A 23,195-nucleotide genomic window follows, 5' to 3' on the forward strand; every position below is an offset into this window, starting at 1 on the left:
GAAGCAACCTTACACCGCGGAGCCAAACAATGGAACATCTGCTGGCTGACAAAGCTGGCAGCTCTCTGAGTGAGCAAGCACAAGAGGCTCCGGTTTAAGCTGCTGCTCTGTGGAGAAACCCCCCCCCCCCAAACAGTAGCAACAAGTTTGAACATTTATCTTACTCATAGATACCTGGCATCAGATCCCTTCCTTTGAAATATGATATCACTTTATTTTAAAAGCACAACAAAAGCTTTTACAAAAATAAAATAAATAATGCTCTTATGATCTACATGCTGAAATTAGAGGGTTACATTTAAACCACATGTATTTGTTTGTTTGTTGGCTATTTTGGGGGACAGTGCAACAAGCTGCCAACCTATTATTATATAAAAATAACAAAGTTAAGCAATATTTTTTTTAAATGTTATAATCAGAAACATTATTATCTTTTCAAGTTTGTGTGTTTGTGTCCCATTGAAACTCCCACTGTAGCTCTGTTTTGGTCCCCTACAATTTCTACCGAAAACATCCAGCTCTAAAGGATTCACTGTTGTCACCAGCTAGGAACTAACTTTGTCTCTCTGCCTATTGTACTTACCTTCCGGTGAAGAGCTTATATTAGTTTGTTTGATTTTATGCAAGATTGCGGCAAAACTATGTGACAGATTATCACGAAACTTGGTTTGAGTCAGGGAGGAATCCATTTAATCCAGATCAGGTTGTGGATGTAATTTCTGTAATTACCTCCATCAAAGTGGTTCGATTTTCATCCCTGTCCGGTTGCTTGTTCAGCAGATTTACGCAAAAACTACAGAACAGATTTCCATCAAACTTTGAGTGTGTGCAATTTAGTGTAGCTTGATTGACATTTAAGAAAGTGGATAATGAATCATCTGTACGACCAGGTTTCATGCTCATATCCCTGGTACCAAACAAAAACAAAAACAAAACAGGAGAATAAATGAACTAGTGTGCATCTTAACACACTTACTGTTAACTTAACTTTAATGACTCACTCACAAGCCACCTCACCCTCTCTCACCCATTCTGTTCATGTGTGTTGGAGAGGGGGGGCTAAAGTGTTGATGGGATGGGGGGGTTGCCAGGGTGAGGCAAACACAGCAGTTGTCCCTGTTGAGGCCCTTCTCCCCCTCTCTCTCCTCCTGCTTATCCATTAACCAGCACCATGGTTACATCACCACAGATAAAGCTCCCTCATGCATCTCCAGTGGCCAGAGCACAGGCCCAGATTACTCATGTTTGTCTCCATATGTCTGAATACAGAATATACCTGGTTTTATTCTAGTCTGCCTGTTTTATTATCATCGTCTCAGGTCTGTATACACTCCGACTGCTGGACCGTCCATCCTCAGCGTGATTGTGTCATACAGTAAGCCCAGGTCAGAGAGTTTAGCGCGAGTCGCTGACAGCTCATGCCGTGCGTTGGTTTGAAGACCTTATGATGGGTTCATTATAATCGGAGCCGTGGTGTGTCTGGGCCCAGATGGCAGCGGTGTTTACACTAACAGGATTAGGATTAGCTCCAGATTAGACAGGCGAGTTGAAGGGCCTGCTCTGCTGACACGACACGGCCGCCTGGCCCCGTGCTAACCCTGCCGAATTTATCTCAGATACTACTAACCTACAATAGACGAGAGAGCCGATGTGGGCCAAGGAGGGTAAAGGAAGAGACAACGCAAAAATAAAAAGCGTCCTTTGTGCTGCGCTGGAAAAACAGGTGCAACTCGTGATGCCTCTCGTGTGTTTGTTTGGATTTTGGAGGGTGGGCCGATTTTGTTGGAGCGGCTGAGGCTGGAAAGCAAAACACTGCGTTGACACCACACCAGTCAGCTGGGGCCAGATATATCCAGAGACAGAGGAACATATACAGCCTGTTCCAATTGAATCATCACTGTTATGTAACACTGGCCTTAGGATAGGGAGGGTGAGCAAAACAGAGAGGGAGAGAGACAGAGCTCAGAAGACTGACCTAGATCAGCAAATGGTGGAGATAAGTACCTGAGGGGAGGGCAGGAGCCAGCAGACTGATTCTGGGGGGGGGGGCAGACAGGGGAGAGACAGGAAAACAGAGAGTAAATGACCGATTTCTTGCATGCCAGCATATTCATTTCCCTTTTTTTTTTTTTCGCTGGGCCCTTAGCCTCATTATGATCAGATGGACAGTAGCGGCTATAATCGCTGCTCAGCTCCAGTGACACAACCAGGCTGGAATGTGGGTCAGTAGGCAGTGAGATGGAGGGCTGTGACCAGGGAAAGCTTCGGCCAATATATTTGTGTGTCCGTGGGAATGTGTGTGTGTGTGTTTGTGTGTGTCCTCACAAGCGACTGTTCCCACACAGTCTTCCTTGACCGGCAGCCACTTGAAAAAATAGGAAAGGGGAAGGGTGTGTGTCCAGTATTGAGCAAGTGTCCACTTCTCCTCTCTCATTCCCTGCAAGCTGTCAAATGCCCAAAAGTCACCCCCCCGCGGTGCTGGCCAAAAGCAGGCCTCCTATAATCACAGATTCTTTGATTCCACCGCAGCTCATTCTCACACAGGAGATCATAAAGGTTATCCTGAGATAAGCCTGTTACTCTTCCGCCTGTATTATATGCCCTATATCCCCCCCCCAAACATCTAGGTCAGGGATAAGCAGCCAGTTCAACCATGTTCTTAGAATCACAAACCAGTGCGACGCGTTTATGGTCTCTTTCCGCCTCTGCCCCCTCTGTGAAAACATGCAATGTATACACGCCATACAAACCAGACCAGTCAGAACACAACCAGTGAACACGGTGGAAATATTGCTTAATGGGCCTGTGTGTGTGTCTGTGTGTGTGGTTTTTTCTCTGTTAAAGTGCAGATGTTGTAGGTTCATCTCGTTGACTGTTGTGAAAGTTTATTCTCCCGCTTACCAGAAAGCCATATGCACTTTATGAGTTGCTCAATTATAAGCCCGCTAAAGTAAATGCAGTCATCACACAAATGTGTTTTAAACCTCAGGGCTCGTTCTACAGCGAGAAATGCCAGAGCAGCGAGAACTACTAGTGTTGTGTCTCTTGTAAGACGTGTTCATCTGCTTTTCTGTTTTTCAGCCAACACTCACAGATTGAGCTATTGTTCTGGGGTGACATGGTTTAGACAAGTTAAGACAAGTGTAAACACACTAAATACACACACCATTTTTAATATAATGTGTTGCTTCATCCGCTGTATGTGATAAAGGGGATTATGGGACGTTATACACAGTTTCTGGGCTTCCAGGGAACATTTCCTCTCTCTAGTCTCCAGGTTACAAAAGTCTAAACCCTGGTGAAGAACAATATGCATTAATCGCGCAGTTAGCCTATTAATTATGCTAGTTTGTTAACTACTCAATCAGTATATATTTCAAGTAACCATGCACGCTAATGCAGCATACTCTATTAAGGTCACAAACTGGTAGGAGATCTGTAAGGGCCAACGCACATCCCTCACGCAAACTTCCCTCTCCACTCCCAGTCACGTTTCCACCCCTGCGACAACCCAAGACTTATGTGAAGCCACCAGACTCTTAGCAAGGACCCGGAATAACAATTTCAGCCGTTATTGATCAAAATGAGAATTTTTAGTGGACATTTCTTGGACTGTCGCAGTTGCCCCATAAGATTACATTTCAGCCACTGCCACAGTGACGTGAATGCCTGCGGAGACGATCTATTGAACTGATTCCAGAAGCGTTTGTAAGTACCAATCATTTACACACCCACATTTATAAACGTGCAGTGCTCAGGCTAAAAAGTAAAAAAATTCCCCTTTACGGATATGGTTAAGCTTAAATTGGCATCGGGGTTTAGATTTGGATTTGTCCGTCCACAATGAATGGAAGAGAATCCAGAGTCTTAATAATGATATTTGCCTGTGTGTGCGTGTGTAAATCAGAGAGAGGCTCTCCACTCAGCCAAATCATCAATTCTCCACAGTCCCACCCCGATCGCACACATCGCACACTTCTGTCTGATCACCAATAAATCTGTCAGGTGCTGTGTTTGACCCCTGCAGGATAAGTCGATCTCTATGACACAGATCCTCGCTGACACACACAGCAGATAGTTAATGTATGGGACAGCAACATCCTGCAGCTGTTTGGGACCAAAGGGCTGCACTTTATGGCAGAAATCACATGAAGCTTGCAGATGTGGGGGAACAAAGTACACATGCTTTGGAAGGAGACGGCCACAGAATGAACATGTGTGTGAGAGTGATCGCACATGCACTTCAGATTGTGCTCTGTGTGGGTGTTGCGTGAACTTGAGACCAGAAAATCTGGTCTGGCAAGTTAACCGTCAGAGCTGAACAGAGCATCCCACAGAACAAAGAGATCCTCTAACCTCATTGTTTCCCTTTAGTGAAAAAAACTGCTCTTTTTAAACACAAGAGCAGCATAACGATTGTGTGTCTGTGGTGAACATCACAACAACTTCAGCTGTGGTTGAAGCCCTTTGCATACTGGTGTTGGTTTGTTGCATGGTCCTGAAATGACCCCTCAGCTTCAGTAACAGAGCATCCCCTGGGAAGTCTCTGAACTTGGACTACGTTATTGAACTAATGACTGATTTCCTCATCCTGTGCTGCATCATTTCAGATGAATTCTGTGATTGGAGGAAAACCGGAAAAAGTATGAGGTTATGCCGACCTGTTCCAAAACCTGATATCCAAGTTTTGCTTTCACTTCCTGATGTGATCGTGCAAACAGCCCTGTGCCTCAAGAGGAATGACTGCTGTTTACTTCAACTGCACTTCATCCCAGGATCACTCAGGTTTGTATTAGATCATATGTGGATTCTTTTGTTCTCAGTTTACCAAGTAAATACAACAACTGCAGAGATATCACAGAGATTTTTGGATATTTTTTTTTGTATTTTCTGTCTTCCATCTGGGGCTTATTTTACTCCCTCCTCTGAGCCTCCTGAGAGCTGATTTATGTACGGGAAATATTTAGCCTCTCCAGAGAACTGTGCCCTCGGGGTTGGAAATGGGGCCTAGAAAGTGAACAGGTGAAACACCAACCAACCACAGCCATCACAAAGGAACAGCCAGGTGTGAGACGGTTGGAGCTCGGGGTGCGCCCGGCTCGTCTGTCAGGCCGGACTCGAACCAAATTGCTCCTTTGACTTTATTAAACAAATGGCTGCAGTTCAAGCCTGAGTTATCCAGACGTGCAGAGACTCGCCGGTGAGGTCTTCAATAGGTTAGCAGCAGCATCACGCAGGAGCTCATTGGCAAGAATTTCTCTCATGTGAGGAATTTAGTTGAGTTTTATACGGAACAAGAATGCTACTCATTACAGTGCATTCTTCCTCCAAGGCCCTACAGCTGCAGCTTCACCTTTATGTCCTTTATACTTACGCTTTTCACTATGTAGCAATGTTTGTCTAAATAACCCATATTAAATAAACCAATCAAATAACGAAGACATGCTGAACTAAAGAGCAGACTATAGTTGCATTAAAAGTGGCATATGCACCGAAATTGACCCAAATTGCATCCTTACACCAATTTCGTTGTCCATTTAGTCGTTTTTAAATAATACTTATAGTAACAGACAAGCAAATTGGGGTTAAAATAAAATGTTGCCCTTTGCAGATCAACAAAGTTTGAGGATTTTCTTTCCTGTGTAAGGATACTTTCAGTTATTATAATAATCGTAATGTATTACATCAAAACGATTTCACCTGCCAGAAACTGCAGGGTGCTCTCAGGGGGACAGCCCGCATGTGTGGGGGCAAACTATCAACAAAGGGCCCTAAAGGTCACATGACGCAACCAATGTCTCATGAATGGAGACATGCAGTGAGCCTCGTCCACTAATGTGGAAATCTCTGTGAGACTTTCACTTTATTCATTTACAGACCTTTTTACAGCCACCAAGTACGACTGTGCTGCTCTGACTGCATACCTGTGTGAAGAGCTGGACTGAATCCAGGCGGCAGTTCACAGGACATGTCTCCACACCCCAGTGACCGGTGTAAAGATAACAATAGTATGAACGCATGTAAGTTTGTGGGTGTGTGTGACCTACTTTAGAGCACATCAGGTGCCCAGCATGCAGCAGCCACTGCAGAGGGGAGGATCCACGACTGTATCGCACACACGCACTCTGTTCAAGGGCAAGTCTCAAGGACAAGTTCAGTCTCACCTCCTGTAATCCACAAGCTGATCCCCCGGACCTGCTCATTCATTCACACACAGTTACAACGGTCTGACATCATTCACAGATGATTGGAGTGTGATAATAAGTTTGGAGAGGCTTTGGAGAGTACTGCAGACCAACAACTTTGCCAGTGCAGGCATGATTAATTTAATCTGTGCCACTTCTTCGTACTACCGCCTCAAACATATGAATCTAAGAAAATCCCTTTTGACGGAGAAACTGATAGAAGTTGCGGGCCAATTTTGAGATGAGATTGACAGCAAAGTGAACACTTTGAGGATCCTTTTGTAGAGGAATACATTTGTGACGTAATCCGTTTTTAGACTTTTACAGAGTTTTGCATTTTGAAATTTTGGAAATTCAGACAAAAGATGATGGCTGGGTCGAGCATCCATGTTTAACTGCAAGTTTAACTCCCGCTGTGGAAAAATGTGTTTTATTATCAGCTCATCTACACCGCCATTGGCCCTGATCAGCAAAAGCTCTGGAATATTATCGTCAGACTCAGACATTTGAGAGCTCAGACACAGCCCCTCAGGAAAATGTAAAGAAAATGTCCAGACTTCAGTGGATGTCTGAAAACAGCTGTAAAATACTCTGTTATAATTAAAGAAAAACCAAAGACTTCAGGTTTTTATGCAAACATGGTATAAAAATTTAATGTTGCTGTTGATGTTAGCATGCTTTAAAAAAAAATCAACCAAAATCAGGAGAAGCATTGAAATCACAAAGTGACGTGTGAATATAAAGTACAGCAGTGCAACTTTCTTCTTTTTTTCATTTTTATCTTAATTTTTCCTATTTTCTTAACAAAATAAAGGCTCCTCTGCGCCTTGTGGCCCGTTAGACAGAGGAGCGATACCCGGTGACAACTCTTGATTCCGTCTCCTTCATCAGGAGCAATAAGCTATTATTTACAGGACAATCTGTACATCAAAAAATCACTCGCACAATCAGTCTCATTCACTCGTATGTACAGAAAGGCATTCACACTTAACTCAAGTGTGCATTGGAGTTCCCCAACCTGCTTTCCACATACACACACCTTGAAGGCTACAGGCATCACACTGATACAACTATTAAAAGCCATTTCTCATCCCCCATCACAACATACCAGGATATATCTTGGTCATAGCTATAAAAGTAAATTAATTTAGGCCTCCATGTTCCAAATTAACACACTGTGCAAAGAAAAATATGAAACACAACACACAGAGGTCTAACTGCTCCTCCCCGTAAAAGGTTCACAGGCCAGCACAGTCAATTCATCGGAAGCCCACAGCAATATTCCACACAAAATTCATTCCACGGTTATTCACATGAGGCATGTCTTAATGAAAACTGTAGGTTTTCAAAAGTGACAAGTAACTTAAGAGCAGAGTTCTTGACTGTGACAGAGTCTCAGGAGCGCTTCAGCTCAGACAATCTGCGGAGAAGCTGCTGCTGCCGGGACTTGAGGCGCTTCTTCTCTAGGAGCTGCCGCTTCTCTCTGGAGTGCAGATCCACGAGGTGCTCCGTCGCCTGAGTCAGGATGGCCACCTTGGGGGTCTTAGCCGATTCCAGGCCGGGGATCTCATCCCGCAGGGCGAGGAAACGGGAGCGGAGGTCGTTCCTCCTCTTCCTCTCGAGGAAGTTGTGGTTCTTTCTGCGGTCAGTGTCTTCTACATCTGAGTTTCCGGGGGACTCTGAGGGGGAGGAGGGCTGGGAGCCACGACCCTGCTGTCTGGATGCTGTGCAGGCTCGCTTGCTTCGTGGCTCTTCCTCATACTCCTCCTCATCATCATCGTCATCATCATCATCATCATCGTCGTCATCATCTTCATCATCGGGCTCGCTATCTGGTGATCGGGCGGCGTAGTTGTGCTGCTGCCGATGGACGGACATGTGGAAGCGTTTTGGGCATGGGTCGGCCCGGACCGTGACGGTGACTGGCTTTCTGACGTTGACCAGCCGCACCCGGTTCTGCTTGCTCTCCACGGTGACCACATCGATTTCCTCTTCATCATCTGTCATCACATAGAAAAATGCATTCAGCAATATTCACAGGGTTTGCGAGAAAGACTTTTCTATAGCATCCTCTACAAAATACTTCAATGATTCCGATGCCTGAGCTTAATCAAACTTTAACTAAAGTGACTACAAGGAAGTGCATTCCTTTTAAAACATGCCAGTTTCTCTGTCTGCGGAGGGCAGAGCAGGAGCCGATTGTTCATTCATAACAACCGAACAATCTGGACTTTAACCTTTTGTCATGCAGACCTACTCTCAGTCTAATTTGGGAATGGTAAGGAGTTCCTCTCAGGTTCAGTCACTTTGTGTAGTAGTAGTGATACACCACCATGACCCCGCCCCTTTACCGCACTCTGACTGTAATGCAGAGCGGCTGGAAGATACTGAATGAGGTGGAATTTAAGCAAAAGTGTCGAGGGCGCGGTTTTTAAAAGACTGCAGATCAAACATGTGGCGCATTCTGAGGGGGAGCGTGTAAATCCAGCTTTATGGTGACTAGGCTGCTCCCGATAACCCCGCTGCACCGCAGACCACAGTTATGCAACTGCAGCCCATGCTTTCCAAATTACGCATTGTTAGAGGGCAATATAATCCCGAGGCCGGGGCAGGGTGGGGCAATTTAGAGCATGACTGCTTCCTTACCAGAGGAATCAGAGCGAGACTCGGAGCCTGACGAGGCCGGCTTCCTGCAGCTGCTGGCCGGGAAGGTGAGCACAGCCGCCGGGTCCACGCAGTCTGTGACCGCGGCGGGCAGCGGGCCACTGGGGGCGACGCACTGCGCCTTGCTGGGTCTCACGGAGATCTGTGCCACTGGGGAGGCCCCGGGGGCCGCCACTCTCCCGCTGACCTTCTCCAGCTGCTTGCTGGCGGAGAAGCTGCTCCACATGCAGTCCTGGATGATGATGGAGCTCAGGTTGCCGAACAGCTTCCCCGTGTCCGGGGGGAAGGGACCCTCGCACTCGTCGTCCTGCCCCAGCACCTTGGACAGCCAGCTGAGCTTGTCCCCCGGCGAGAGGTGCAGGGCAGCGCCGCTCAGAGTCCGGGTGGGAGACATGGGAGGGGTGGGCAGCAGCTCGAACTTTTTCCATATGTCCTCGCTCGGTGCGGTCGACTTATAAAAGTCCTCCTCGGTGTCGAAATCGTCCAAAAAATAGTGCTGGAAACAGTCGAACTCCATGTTTCCAGATAGTAATAATCAAAAGTCCGGTAGAGTTTTATTCCCAGAAAGGATCAGATGTCAGCTGCGATCTGTGGAGAACGTCCTGTTCAACCTGAGGGGGAAATCAGTCATTAGTATTGGTCCTTTAAAAAAGTAGCTCCCATCCATCACATGATATAAGCACATTTCAGGTCTCCATCATCGGTTATTAGGACATCACACCCCCTCTGTCTGTGTATCACAACAGCCTACTTTCCACAAACAGGACCCCATTAATAATTGATTGCATCTTGCGGATGCTCTTTGCAGACTGTCCAAGGCGCACAGGGTTATTATATAATCTAGTTATATATATATATGGACTGTACATAAACGCCAGCTATAAGTCACAACAAGTTCTGAATGAGGCGATTGGACACGAGGAGGCATCACACTTTTAGTTTGGCTGTGGGAAACTGCTGTGCCATGTAGGCTGTGCTTCCTGAAATGAAGGCTGCGCTTTGTTCTAGCGAGCAGCCGAGAGCCGGTAAAGGGACAGAGAAGAAGAAAAGTGCCACATTGTGTCTGAGTGCGTAAAAGCGCACAGAGACGTTCCCCTGTGAAAGTTTCAAAGGCAGCGATCGGGATCAGAATATACTCACCGGATTCTCCGCAAATCTCAACGTGAATTACGAGTGCATGAGAAACCCCCCCAACCCCTGCAGCAGCCAGAGAGCAAAGAGTACACGGTGATCTGACGCGTAAAAGATCCGGTAGGTCCGACTGGGGTTTAAAGATTGAGCTGCTACCACTTTGCTTTGAGTTCTCTTTAAACCAGAAGAAAACAACAAAAGGGGCAACGCGCACACGCCGGGCGTGGGAGAACAGGATCCAGGTCTCAGCCCACAATGCGCACCAGAAAGCCACACAGTGCGTTTTTCGCGCCAGTGAGATATCCTGTTATACGGCGGTGAAGAGGCGCAGGGAGGAGCCTGGGAAATGTCTGCAGCGGTAGATCCGGGTAAGCCCCTTCGCACAGCCCCGCCCCGTCTGCAACACCAACTATGGTTACAATCACTCTCACGTAGTATCACATACTCTGTTTCATCAAGATTATAACATAGAATATCATAATTATACTCAATCATGATGATGAAAAAAAACAATTATAACAACAACAATAACCATAGACACATCCCATACTTTTCTTTCATTAATTATACACAATAATGATATTAGGAACAAAGAAATAATAATACACGTATACCATACTTTATTTCATCAAGATTATTATTATAACCCAATGATAATAATGATAATAATAATACATATATCTAATACTTTATTTAATTATTATAATTATTTTCATCATCATTATTATTAGTTGTTGTAGTAGTAGTTATTTTTGTAGTTGTAGTATTGTATACATGTCATTATTCTTTTTCATACTACTAATACTACTACTTCTACTACTACTAATAATAATAATAATAACAACAGATTTTGTATTAAGATATTTATTGATAGCACCTGGTAGAAACATAGAGAAACAATCATTTATATATACTTTGAATAAATCATTTCTGCATATGAAAATAGAGCCTTTGAATCCTTTTGTATCCTCAAAAAGAGCTCCACCTCCAATTACTATAATGAAATAAAACACACCAATGCATCTGTGATACTTATCCAAAATTACCATATAAAGTAATGAGACATTATTTATCAAGCAAAGACATCAACCATTCCCTATAGTTCCATCTTCCCATAGCTGAGTGTTTACTGCTTTTCTTTGTCTAATGTGAAAGTTTTCCGGCTGATAAGATTTTCGCCTTTATCTTATTATTTGATCAGAAAATAGAATAATTCTGTCAAACATTTCTACATAATAAAAATATAATAATGTATTTTCCCTGTATTACTTTAAGTACACGTAACTAAAAACTCTATTCAGACTTATAGATTTTCTTGTAATCAAGTGTTTTTCATTGTTTCATAGCTTAATTTCTGTAATTATATATAATCCATTTACCACTGCATCCCAGCACGATGAACATGTCTCCCACATGGCACATCATTCATGATTCATTATAACAACACAATGCATTTGAGGCAGTCAACAACACAGTGTCTGGCTGCATCCAGAGACATGAGTGTGTGATCCTCATCCTGCGGTAAAGCTCACACGTCTCAACCTTGATGGCAAACATGAGTTTTTAGCTGATCCTCTTTTCCCTTAATCCTGTTAAAATTGGCAGACCTCAGAAGTCTGAAAGACTCCTAATCTGTTTTTCAACCATTTTGGCTGCATGAAAGGTTAGTTTATGTCAATTCAGTCTGTTTTTCCTCTAAAACTTTCAGTTCTGAAACTTTATTTCAAACAGGGAGACAGAGCGGCTGTTGAGCAGTTACCTGAAGTTGCCGGTTGTTGATTTGTCGAACTACAGTATCAGGACACTCAATTTGTATCACAAAAGAGGAGAATTAGGTGCAAATAGTCCTTAATTTCCATATTCAGCATCCTGATACAAAGTTTATACAGAAGCTAAGAGATGCATTTAATTCCAATGGTTGTGTGGGATGTTTGAATGACCTGCAGTTTCACACAGCGACTACACAAACAGATTCCTCCTGCAGGTGGTGGGGAATTGAGTAATCTTCTTTACACTGAGAGAAAGCCACTTCAAAGCCACTACAGCGACACACAAGTTAAAGTCCTCAACAAACACCACTGTATTTGGTCTTAGCGCGTTATTTACAGGCCGCAGCAGCAGACAGGAAAAAGACCACCCTCATAAAACACGTTCACTCAGAGACACCAAGCAGGATACAAACACATTGAATCAGGCAACACTTAAGCAGAGATGATTTATATACATATTGTCTTCTGTGAACAAATTCTTTATTCTCACTGGCAAGCAGAGGGTCAAAGTTCACCAACATCTCATGACCAGACAACGCCGGGTCACAATCGTACAACAACCGTGACCTTAACCTCCACCTCCTCCTCCTCGGTGACACATCGATCAGTTTGGTTCCACAGCGTGCCTTCCCTCTCCTTAATTAAGCATCTCAGTGGACGAGACAAAACCTGCGGCATCAGTCTCAGTCATATTTAGGGCGAGTTAATGACACTGATTAGTGTTGGACATCTGTTGCCGGTGACAGGCCTGAGGTCAAACACACGCCCTATAGCTGCACCATGTCCCCAACACCTCTGGGTTAAGGAACAGTATGTTTTTATAAAAAGTGTCCATGGATCAAGTCTCCATGTTCCTGACAAGAGACGCCAATCAACTGCAGCCAATCACGTTGTCCGAGCAGGAGACAGCACGCTTTTTCAAATTAAGATAATTAGCTAATTTGACAAAGCTGTTTCTCCACAGGCCCCATTCAGTAGCTGATCTGGAGTTTTCGTTCATATAGCAAGATCTTCTTCAGGTGTATGCAATTTCTAGGAAACTGTGATTGCTCGTTTTCCATTTTTATGAGAAGTAATCCATGTTGGATTAAAAATCTCTTCTTTGCCCCTATGTGTTGATATATAATCCACACTACAAGAACCATTTAAACTGTGTTCAGACATGCACTGAACTCGGAATATTTCCGGATGTACTATATGTGACAAGACAAATGTCAGTTTCTTTTTGCCCGCCCCCCTTTTAATGCAGATTCTGGAAAATGTACGAGTTAAATAGCCGTAAAATATCTGGAAAATGTCATTTCGATATCTCAGCTTTTGGTGATAAGGGCCAACACCCGCGTCAATACTCTAAACATGTGATCTCTGCATCAGAATTTATAAGTCATGTTCTGCCTCCTGCGTGATTGACACCTCTCACCTGAAAGCGCAGAAGATGTTCCTGTTGTTGTGACCCCCAGAACCTCCTGCTGTGTTTGTCATATGTGAAAGGCAAAGTCTGGAGAAGGTCCGAATCCAAATGTGTTTTCCCTAGCTCTTCAAACAGATTCAGTAGCTGTTTGGATCTTTTGGTCTAAATACAGGAAATTCCTCAGTCAATGGAGTTTGCAGTGTTTCCATTTACTCGTAGCAAATATTGGATTTGTCTTGGCTCAGACTTAAACATTCTACCTGTGACATCCATCACAAAACATTGTCCCAATTCTTCATTTTGATGTCCCATATCCACATTATGTTGCAGCAAGAGTCATTGTTATTGTCACAAGTCTACTGATCACCTGTAATTCAGACAGACTAAGACTGTTTATTTTGTTCAGGTTTAATGCATTAATGATGCTTTATACTGCAGCATCTTCTCGGCGAGAGACAGATTTTAATTCAGTGAATTTTACCAGCTTAAATAAAACAGGAAGGAGACGATCACGTCTGTAAAACTTTGTGATATCAGTTTATGGCCTGAATCGAAAATAACACGTTGGTGTTATTTCACAGGCAGTTATCACAGCCTTTCGTATTACTTCACATCCCATAATAACACAGTGGACCATCCCTCAATCTGCTACGCTGGTAATATTTCATCCAGGCCAAAAGGAAAAGAAAGAACAAATACTGGTCCCATAAAATTCAGATGAGGTCCCCCTCCTCTTCTCCTCTCCTCTGTTCCTTCATTAAAACCTGGAGCTCTTCTCCTCTGCAGGGACATTGTTAGGGTAACAATGCTTAACACTAACAATAGCCAGTTCCCCAAGTCATCTCCCAACTTAACTTCAAGTACCCGCCATTGTCCTTTATTGTCCTGCTAGCATATGTGTGGATGGTGAAGAGGGCGGGGCAGAGGGGGGTAGGGGGTCGGGGTCCCCATCAGCAGAGTCCTCATGTTGTCTGCGACGCCCACTCAGCCGACTGAAGAACATCAGACACAATGCAGTGGAGGTATTTGGATGGTTTTTGGGGGAACTGCCTGTAGAACGTCTTAAACAACGTGGTGTCCTCCCTTTCCCCACGACCTCCATGACACAGGACCCCCCCCCCCCCCTCACACTGACCTCTGACCTCTCCTCCTGTGTAAAACACAATATGTAGCAGGTTTGGAAATGGGACCAGTCAACCGGCACTTGGAGAAAGGCCATGCAGATGAGAGGGAGGACATAAATAATTCACACAAGTGTTATTGCTCCCCAGGGATGTTAAACACCGTATTCTGCCCCCCACATCCCCACCCCCCACCCGGCAGAAATACCAGGAGGGAGATCAGCAGGGTGCAAGCTTTACCTGTGACTTACACCAGAGATCTATATCTGTCGAAGCATGCATCTCATTAGGCTTTTACTGTTGATGTCATCACTCGTCTGTTCACTTCCTTCTCAGCATAGCGCTGCACCACTGAGAAGATGGATAGATACGATCAGTCTCAGTTCCTGACCTGAACTCAGCATTAAGTGAGAGATAATTGGTTTGGATGTTGAAATGACATCTATATTGGAGACTCACAAATATATTGTTTCCTCTCGCTGCCACAATGTTTTTGCCGGTAAAAGTGTGAAGTTTACAAACTGAGGAAAGCCCATTAGGGACATAGTTTATACATTTAAGTGTGAGTGAATCCTAATTGAGACATTTATCATCTCACGCCAAGGTGGTTAGGTTTTCATCTGCATTTGTCTGTTAGTTCGCAGGATTACGTCGTAATTACTGGATGGATTACAACAAAACTTTGTGGAAGGATGTGGTTTGGGTCAAGAAAGAACCCATTCAATTTGGATCCAGATCAGGGGGCGGATCCAGGAATTCTTTTCTCACTTTCTTTGACATTGTGAGATGGGGCGTTTTACAACATTTTCAGATTTATCAAGAACAATTGATAGATCTTTATTAAAAACAAAAAATGTGTTTTAAGGGGACTTTTGGTCTTTGTAATCCTTTGACATTCTAGTTTATTTATCTATTTATCTACTTATTAATGTAGAACCTCAGTAAAGGAGGAGGGGGATGAGGAAGATCCCTCATTGTGTTTTGGGTCCGAGGAATGTGAATCCAACTTAAACCAAGCAACAATAAAAGAGGAATAAACAACATAAAAGTAATTTAAATCTGTTCAAAGTCTACGAATTGACTATGAGACCATTTCATAAATAAAACAATGAGGAAAATCAAAGGATTAAAAGTGAGTGGTGTGTTACAATGGATAAAATCAGCAATTATGCAATAAAACCTTGCGGCATTTATGCGTGTATTCCAGGTATGTGGGACACACTATCAGAGAGTAAATCTTCCTGACACTGTGTGAATTTATGGCATCTTTAGGGGAAGCTGTGGCATTTATTTGGCAATTCACACTGTAAGAATTGCCAACTCGCTTTGGATCAAAATTGACGAAGCATGAATGAATCAGCAGCACAGAGTCCATTCAGTAGATGTTCTGGAGCTTTTGATCACAACACAAGATCGTCCTCCATCCAAAGCCATCACAAGGAAGCAGAGCTGGACGATAGATTTTACTGATAAACAAGGATGAATTCTGATCCTGAACATGTGAATCACAGACACAGAAACCTGGACTGACTGGCTGTGACCTGGTGCAGCCAGTGTTCAGTGCAGCATATACACACTTGCGTAATGCTGACACCTGGTGTTCGATCTGTGTAAATAACCATCTGATCTCTTTACTCTCGTGATAATGTGGACCTGTCTATCTTTACAATAAAAATAAAATCCATCGATCAGACTTATTTATTTTACCTGTATAGCAATTTTACTGCAAAACAAAAAACAATCCTCCTTAGGCACATCTGTATAGAACCATCTATAACCTAAGCTAAAACCATTATTCGGTTGCTCAATATTATTGGTTGAAAAATAAACTTTCATAGACATATGTCTGCGTTTTTTCTATATTTCTCACACTCTGCTTGCTGACATTATCTGTCCATGAAAGGCGATTGGCTGTTGACTCAGCATGAAATATCATATTACCTCAAACATCCCATTGTCAGAGCCAATGGCTGCAGTGGAGTGAATGAGTTTATGTGCCACCAGACTGATTGCAGTGTATCGACCAACACCACACTAATCTGTCTCTAATTGGACTTTCTGAGCCGTGGGGTGACGTGAATAAACACATCTCAGGCCCTCACAGTGTCAAGTTCTTTGCCAGAGGGTCGGATGAGACTACAAACTCCAGAGTACAGAATAAAGATGCAGATAATAATAATAATAATAATAAGGCACACCAAAATGTACAGCTCCTCATACAAAGTTATAAGTCTAAACTAACTAGATCATACCCTCTTCTCCTTTTCTCACCACAGGACCAGAGGAATGGTTTGTCCCTCTGCAGCAGACTATGCTACGTTTAGTCAAGATCAAAACCAATAATTTAGACTACATCCTTCAGCTTTACCTGCTGGATGTGGCTCAGGTGACTGATTACTTGGTTGCTTCAGGGGTCATTTCAATCATATTTGTCCTCTGTATCACAATCTTGTTTTGGGGTCTGAAGGAGCAAAAAGTTATGAATTCACGATATGACAAAACAAGAGAACGTCATATGTTAAATACTGATGTGGGGTATTAAGCAGATAAGCATCTATTCCAAAATGTTGACTATCCCTTTAACCTCTAGCTGTAGTTTGTATAAAGATGACTCTTCTTCATTTCTTTCTGAGGCTAACAGAGGGAAATTTTGTTCTTCTCATCATCTATGCACTTCGGCACAAGAACGACTTCCAGAATATTCTCCTGGTCATACTAGTGAGTGTCTTCATTTTCCTCTAATTTACTCTTTACCTCCCTGTTCAAGTCTTTCTCATTCTTGAGCAGAATTATCAAGGTATTAAAGCTTTTTAAAATTTGAAGTGGATATGGTCAACCTGCAGTAAGCAGTAATTTCCTGTTGCCACTGGATGGCACTGCAACCTAATATTGTCAGATAGATGTGTTCTCTTGAGCTGTATTTTTCTCTTGAGCTGTATATATATATATATTTTTAGATATATACATTTTATTTTCTATTTTAAATTTTTTATATTCTATTTTATACTATTTAATGCTATTTCTATTTTATTTATTTTTTGGTTGTAATTATTGAGCAGTGCTAGATGAGAGCCTGTGACTCAAGCTTTTCATTGCCAGCGACTGCTTAATGTTATTGTTGTGCATTTGATAATAAAAATCTTGAATCTTGAATCTTCAGAATGACACTTTTATCAGATGTGAAACTTTGTACAGATTTGACCTTGTGCAGGCCATTTTATCAATATATGTTCTGTTTTTTCCCCACATTTATAACAAATAAAAGCTGGATACATGATATGATATGTAAAAAGGACAAAATAAAAAAAAATGTAAAGGTCCAGTGTGTATGATTTAGGTGAAAGGGATCTATTGGCAGAAATTTTATATAAAATAATGTGTTTAATCTAAGTTGTACAAATTATTGTTTTCTTTATCCTTTATATTTAAACGGTTTATATTAACATAGGGAGCGGGTCGTCTCTATATGGAGGCCGCCATGTTTTTAACAGTGGCCAAGACTGGACAAACTAAGCATCTTTTGATTTGGAAGACACCCACAGGTTCTCATTCATGTTTGGAAGGGGAGGGTGAGGTGAGGGTTGTTCAGCTGCAACATACAAATTCAACACTATCACTAAATTCTACAAACTGAACCTTTAAAGCAAACAAACAAACAAACAGACACACACCAAACAGTGGCTCAGATTCACACGTACAGTGTCAGAAGTTGATAACGATTATGTGGAATACCGAGATAAAGAGGGCAAAAAATATAAACCGTGTCCAGCCCTGAACCAAGTATTTTTCTGATTTCAGATATCAGACCAATACCTTTGTAGTTTACAGAATTACCAAAGACAGTGAGTTAATGTACCAGTGTCCGTTTGGATTAAAGGCACATGGGCAAAAGAGCCAGATTAATATAATATCTGTCATTGCCAGAAATGTGCAATCTATGTATTATACTAAATTGCACGGCTTTGGTGCGATTAAAAACTGAAATTGATTTGGTATATCTCCAAATATCTTCCCAGATTTCATTGCGAATTGTGACAGAAAGTTCCTTCTCTTATCCAATCATAGATTTACCTCATATGCGTACCCCGATGTTCATGGCCATTAAGCCCTCTTCTACTCCTTCTTTGTGTTCTTCATCAAGTTTGCCTCCGGGATATCCCTGGGTATCTCGACCCTCAATTTGAATTATTTGATCTAACACAGTGTGACATCAGTTCCCCTGTTACAGCTCATCAGTCTAGGGATCATGTGGACTATCTATCTCATCCTTTAACAAACCATCTCATCAAACTGTCCTCACATCAGTTCTCTCTCTCTGTCTTTCTCTCTCTCTGCGTTTTTTACAGATTTGCCAGCTACTTTACCGCAAAAAGTGAATTAGCAGGCAACCCGTGCTCTGTAGCAGTCAGTGGGGATTGGGCTGTGTGTTCCTTCAGTCTGTCGACCCAGTTGAACATGTCTTCTTCTATTAGCTCTGATAAACTACAGCAGCGGGCACCAACTGGGTCAAACCGCATGAACCGCCACCAGATCAGTTTGATGATTTGATTGTCTTTATTTCAACACATCGGACTGAACGAGATATTCCTTTTTTTTTAAATATATATATATATATATATATATAACAGAACTTTATTTTAAGACATTGTGAGCCCGGGTCTAAAGTTTGTGTTGATTGCTCAATTAATCTCTGTAATTGCCACATCTAATGTATGAAAAAATAACACCAGTTCAGTAAAATAACCAAGATTTTATGAAAAACACAGATTAAAAAGTCTTCACTGCTGATAAACCAGGTGGGTAAACACAAAGTTTTATAACTTCACAATCAAGTGTTTATAGAAAGCTCTGCACACAATGTCCGGTACGCAAACAATAAAAAGTGACAGTATATTGTTTGGACTGAACTGTTTGGGGATGACTCACTAATGACAATGAATAATCCTGCAGTAGAATCCGGAGCATTTCTGTGAAAAAAGAGAACACCACTCCAGTCAGGCAGTTCACTTGTTCAATTGAAATCCTTAAATAAACGTTGTCCTGTCGTTTGCATGTTTCATGCACCCTGCCTGCACAAGCCAAAACTTTGTGTGGGACTCTTGGCCTTTCTCTTGCTCTTATAACAGAGATTATGAAGCAGATTCTGAGTTGAAATCTTCAGGATTTTGTAGCAGCAGAGGACAAGCCAACAACAACAACCACCCCCACAACATGTTTGCAAAGACTGTCCAGATGTGACCACGAGCTCTAAGGACTAACAGAGAAGTGACCGCAGACACCACGGCTGCCCAAACACCATCAGCATTCGTCGTCTCCCTCCAGTGGGCCACACGGGGTCATGTGGCCCTCTAGTGGCCAGCCAGTGACATCTTGTGTGTGAATCAAGTATTTTCTGTTGTCCTCTACTTGTGTCCCAATTATGCCAATTTATTAACCCCTCCATTACCTATATGTCATATCCTTTGGAGGTCGTGGGGGGCTGGAAGCTTTCATAGCTGACATTAGGCAATAGGTCACCAGTCCATCACAGGGCTGACACACACAAACAACAACCATTTTCATGTTTAGGCAATTTTAAGTAACCTAAACTGGAGTTCCTACCAAGTGGTGTATTTATGAGTGGCTGCTTCAACCTTTGCTGGAAATAAATCTGCAGGATTAAGATCTTTAAGGTTACTGTATGTCATAAGACCAACTCACAACCATGGGGCTTTGTTTCACTCGAGCTGAGTCGGTGTGCAATGAGGGAGAAAACAAAAACAGACAGTGACGTAAGCAGAACTACAGTCTCTTTTATCAGCCCCACTGAAATAAATGTAGAAACATACAGTTATTTTTTAGATCGGTCAAGTCAGAAACTGCATACATACAATTAAGTCCACAGAAATGTTCAGCAGTGAAAATTAAAATCTTTCGAGTTTGACATAACCTTTACGTTGAGTCAACATAAAAAAGCCATATATTGTGCACTTAGCATATATTGTAATCACTAAATAAACTAAAACCTAAAACTTAAGAACTCCCTGACCCTTTAATTCACAGGCAGTTCATTATTACGATATTTGCCGATTTGACTTCTTCTTCATATCACTACGTAATTAACACATAATTACCGGCCTGTAAATAAAAGGGTTACCAAAACCTCTTTTATAGCTCTGTCCTCAAATAATTGCTTCAGAGAATCTACAAGTTATAAGACAAAATATTATTATAACATTGAATCAAATCCTCCAAAAACTAAAATATAAAAATGTGTTATCAAAGACATTCCGTTGAACTGAAATATGATGACTTTTTACGTAGCCTCTTAAGCAGCGGGTGAGATTCGCCTAAAATGCCTGTCTGAGGAGTACCTAAAGTAAATTGAAAGCTGTTCTTGAACCATTTGGAGTACATGCATGATCTTGGTCTCTTTGAAAGGTAACATTCTGAACTTTCCCCCCCAACAGTCAGAATCAGTCTAAATGCTACTGACATTGAGTAATAGCAGTTGGAACACAGTGAAGTAGAAGGTTTTTATTTCCGCCTGAATATTTTTTGTTAAACAGATGCCTGCAGATGACTCTGGGACTTATGAGCTGGAAAAAACTGGGACCCTAGCATGAAGCCTTGACTAGCCGTGGTTCAAATTTGATAACAATACCACACAAAATGAATATTTCACAGATTTTTTCCTAAGGGCATGTCTAGGCGTTTTCCACAAAGGCCATTTGGAACTATGGTAACCAACTAGGCTAAGAAGGCTACTTTTACACTCAAAATCATACTTTTATATAAAGGAGGCAAAACCGGTCATATGGTTTAAAATGTATACAAATAAACATCTTTCATGTTGTTTACATCTTGATGCTGGCTGTGCTGAGATTACGCAACAGCTGACTGTGGCTATTCTTTGATGTAATAGTGTGTTTTGGACTGATTATGTTACTAGATTGGATCGTCTGGACCTTTGGCAATGTACCAAGACTGTTTTCGTTGGAATGTTAGCGATCTGTGGATTAATATGATGCTTCTTAGGTGAGTGGCGTCGACTTTGTGATTGTTTTTTTTGTGTTAGTGTCTTGACTGAGACGTTAATTGTACCGGCTGTGGTGATCGATATGTTGCATCAGTATCTAGCGGTACGAGGCAGTTCTGAAAATAACAATGTTTAGAAAGTAGACCTTGAACAGATGGTGATGCAAATACTTGATAAGACTAATGGTATTATCAAAAGGTCCATTAACACATTTTACTGACAAGGACATTGAAATATTGTGACAATGTTTGTGAAAGCAGAAACACACAAGATGAGCAAGAATAAGTTGGTGAATAAAAGAATATAATTAAAGCAAGATAGGTTTATAAAACTCATGTCACACACACTGTTTTTCAAAGCAGAGGTGTTACAGCATTGTGCAGCTTTAAGACTGGATAATCCTGCTTGACTAACATTAACTAATTTACGTCTGGTATTGAAAAGGAAAAACACTGCTTTACTGCAAACCTTCATTACTATTTTGATATTAGAAGTGAAGAGGAGGCAAATAGGTGGTGTCTGCTTTTAGAGAAGCTCCCAGTTTGGACTTATTAACTGTCCAAGGAAAGAGGCCAAGTCTCAGTATAGAGCAGCAATCTTTCTCCACATGAGTGGCCAGAACTCCACCATGATCTAAACTTCTACAGACCAAGATGGACTGGTGGAAGTTTTTTTTGGCTTGTTCTCTTGCTGTGAGTCATTTCAGTTTGTGTATCTTCTTGAATTTATTTGTTTTGTTCGCAAGACTACACAATTACTAGTGAAGAATTTCCACGCAACCTTGTGGAAGGATATGGTATGAACCCATTCAATTTTGGTGTGGATCCAGACTTCTTTGATCTATGACCACTGACACTGTCTGTCGTTCCTTTGATGAAAGAATGATTAAGTCCCGTTCAATTATTTTGATAAAGACAGGTCATAACATTCCCGACCGAGCTGCACGTTTTGACATTGTTTTTATTTTTTTCCCCCAGTAACTCAGACTTGACCAACCAAAGACATTGTGAGAAATATACAGACAGACAGACAGACAGACAGACAGACAGACAGACAGACAGACAGACAGACAGACAGACAGACAGACAGACAGACAGACAGACAGACAGACAGACAGACAGACAGACAGACAGACAGACAGACAGACAGACAGACAGACAGACAGACAGACAGACAGACAGACAGACAGACAGACAGACAGACAGACAGACAGACAGACAGACAGACAGACAGACAGACAGACAGACAGACAGACAGACAGACAGACAGACAGACAGACAGACAGACAGACAGACAGACAGACAGACAGACAGACAGACAGACAGACAGACAGACAGACAGACAGACAGACAGACAGACAGACAGACAGACAGACAGACAGACAGACAGACAGACAGACAGACAGACAGACAGACAGACAGACAGACAGACAGACAGACAGACAGACAGACAGACAGACAGACAGACAGACAGACAGACAGACAGACAGACAGACAGACAGACAGACAGACAGACAGACAGACAGACAGACAGACAGACAGACAGACAGACAGACAGACAGACAGACAGACAGACAGACAGACAGACAGACAGACAGACAGACAGACAGACAGACAGACAGACAGACAGACAGACAGACAGACAGACAGACAGACAGACAGACAGACAGACAGACAGACAGACAGACAGACAGACAGACAGACAGACAGACAGACAGACAGACAGACAGACAGACAGACAGACAGACAGACAGACAGACAGACAGACAGACAGACAGACAGACAGACAGACAGACAGACAGACAGACAGACAGACAGACAGACAGACAGACAGACAGACAGACAGACAGACAGACAGACAGACAGACAGACAGACAGACAGACAGACAGACAGACA

The 23,195-nt window shown here is 42.5% G+C and overlaps 1 protein-coding gene across 1 annotated transcript; it reads right to left on the reverse strand.

The window, feature by feature from the left end:
• Positions 1 to 6,868: 6,868 nt before the first annotated feature.
• On the reverse strand, positions 6,869 to 10,256 carry LOC133015827 (protein L-Myc-1b-like). Its single transcript, XM_061083100.1, has 3 exons — positions 9,990 to 10,256; positions 8,832 to 9,460; positions 6,869 to 8,185 (listed from the first exon to the last, which is right to left on the reverse strand). The coding sequence occupies exons 2-3, from the start codon at positions 9,364 to 9,366 to the stop codon at positions 7,581 to 7,583; spliced, it is 1,140 nt and encodes a 379-aa protein (XP_060939083.1). The 5' UTR covers positions 9,367 to 9,460; positions 9,990 to 10,256; the 3' UTR covers positions 6,869 to 7,580.
• Between the last annotated feature and the right edge of the window lie 12,939 nt (positions 10,257 to 23,195).

The sequence above is a fragment of the Limanda limanda genome, chromosome 12 (genome assembly GCF_963576545.1).
Source record: "Limanda limanda chromosome 12, fLimLim1.1, whole genome shotgun sequence".
Lineage (NCBI taxonomy): Eukaryota > Metazoa > Chordata > Actinopteri > Pleuronectiformes > Pleuronectidae > Limanda > Limanda limanda.

What these genes read in the sequence shown, in the direction of transcription:
- LOC133015827 (XM_061083100.1), bottom strand. Translation starts at nt 9,366, where the DNA reads ATGGAGTTCGACTGTTTCCAGCACTATTTTTTGGACGATTTCGACACC. An exon ending in GTCTCGCTCTGATTCCTCTG is followed by an intron (nt 8,186 to 8,831) that starts GTAAGGAAGCAG and finishes ATGTGATGACAG; the next exon opens with ATGATGAAGAGGAAATCGAT.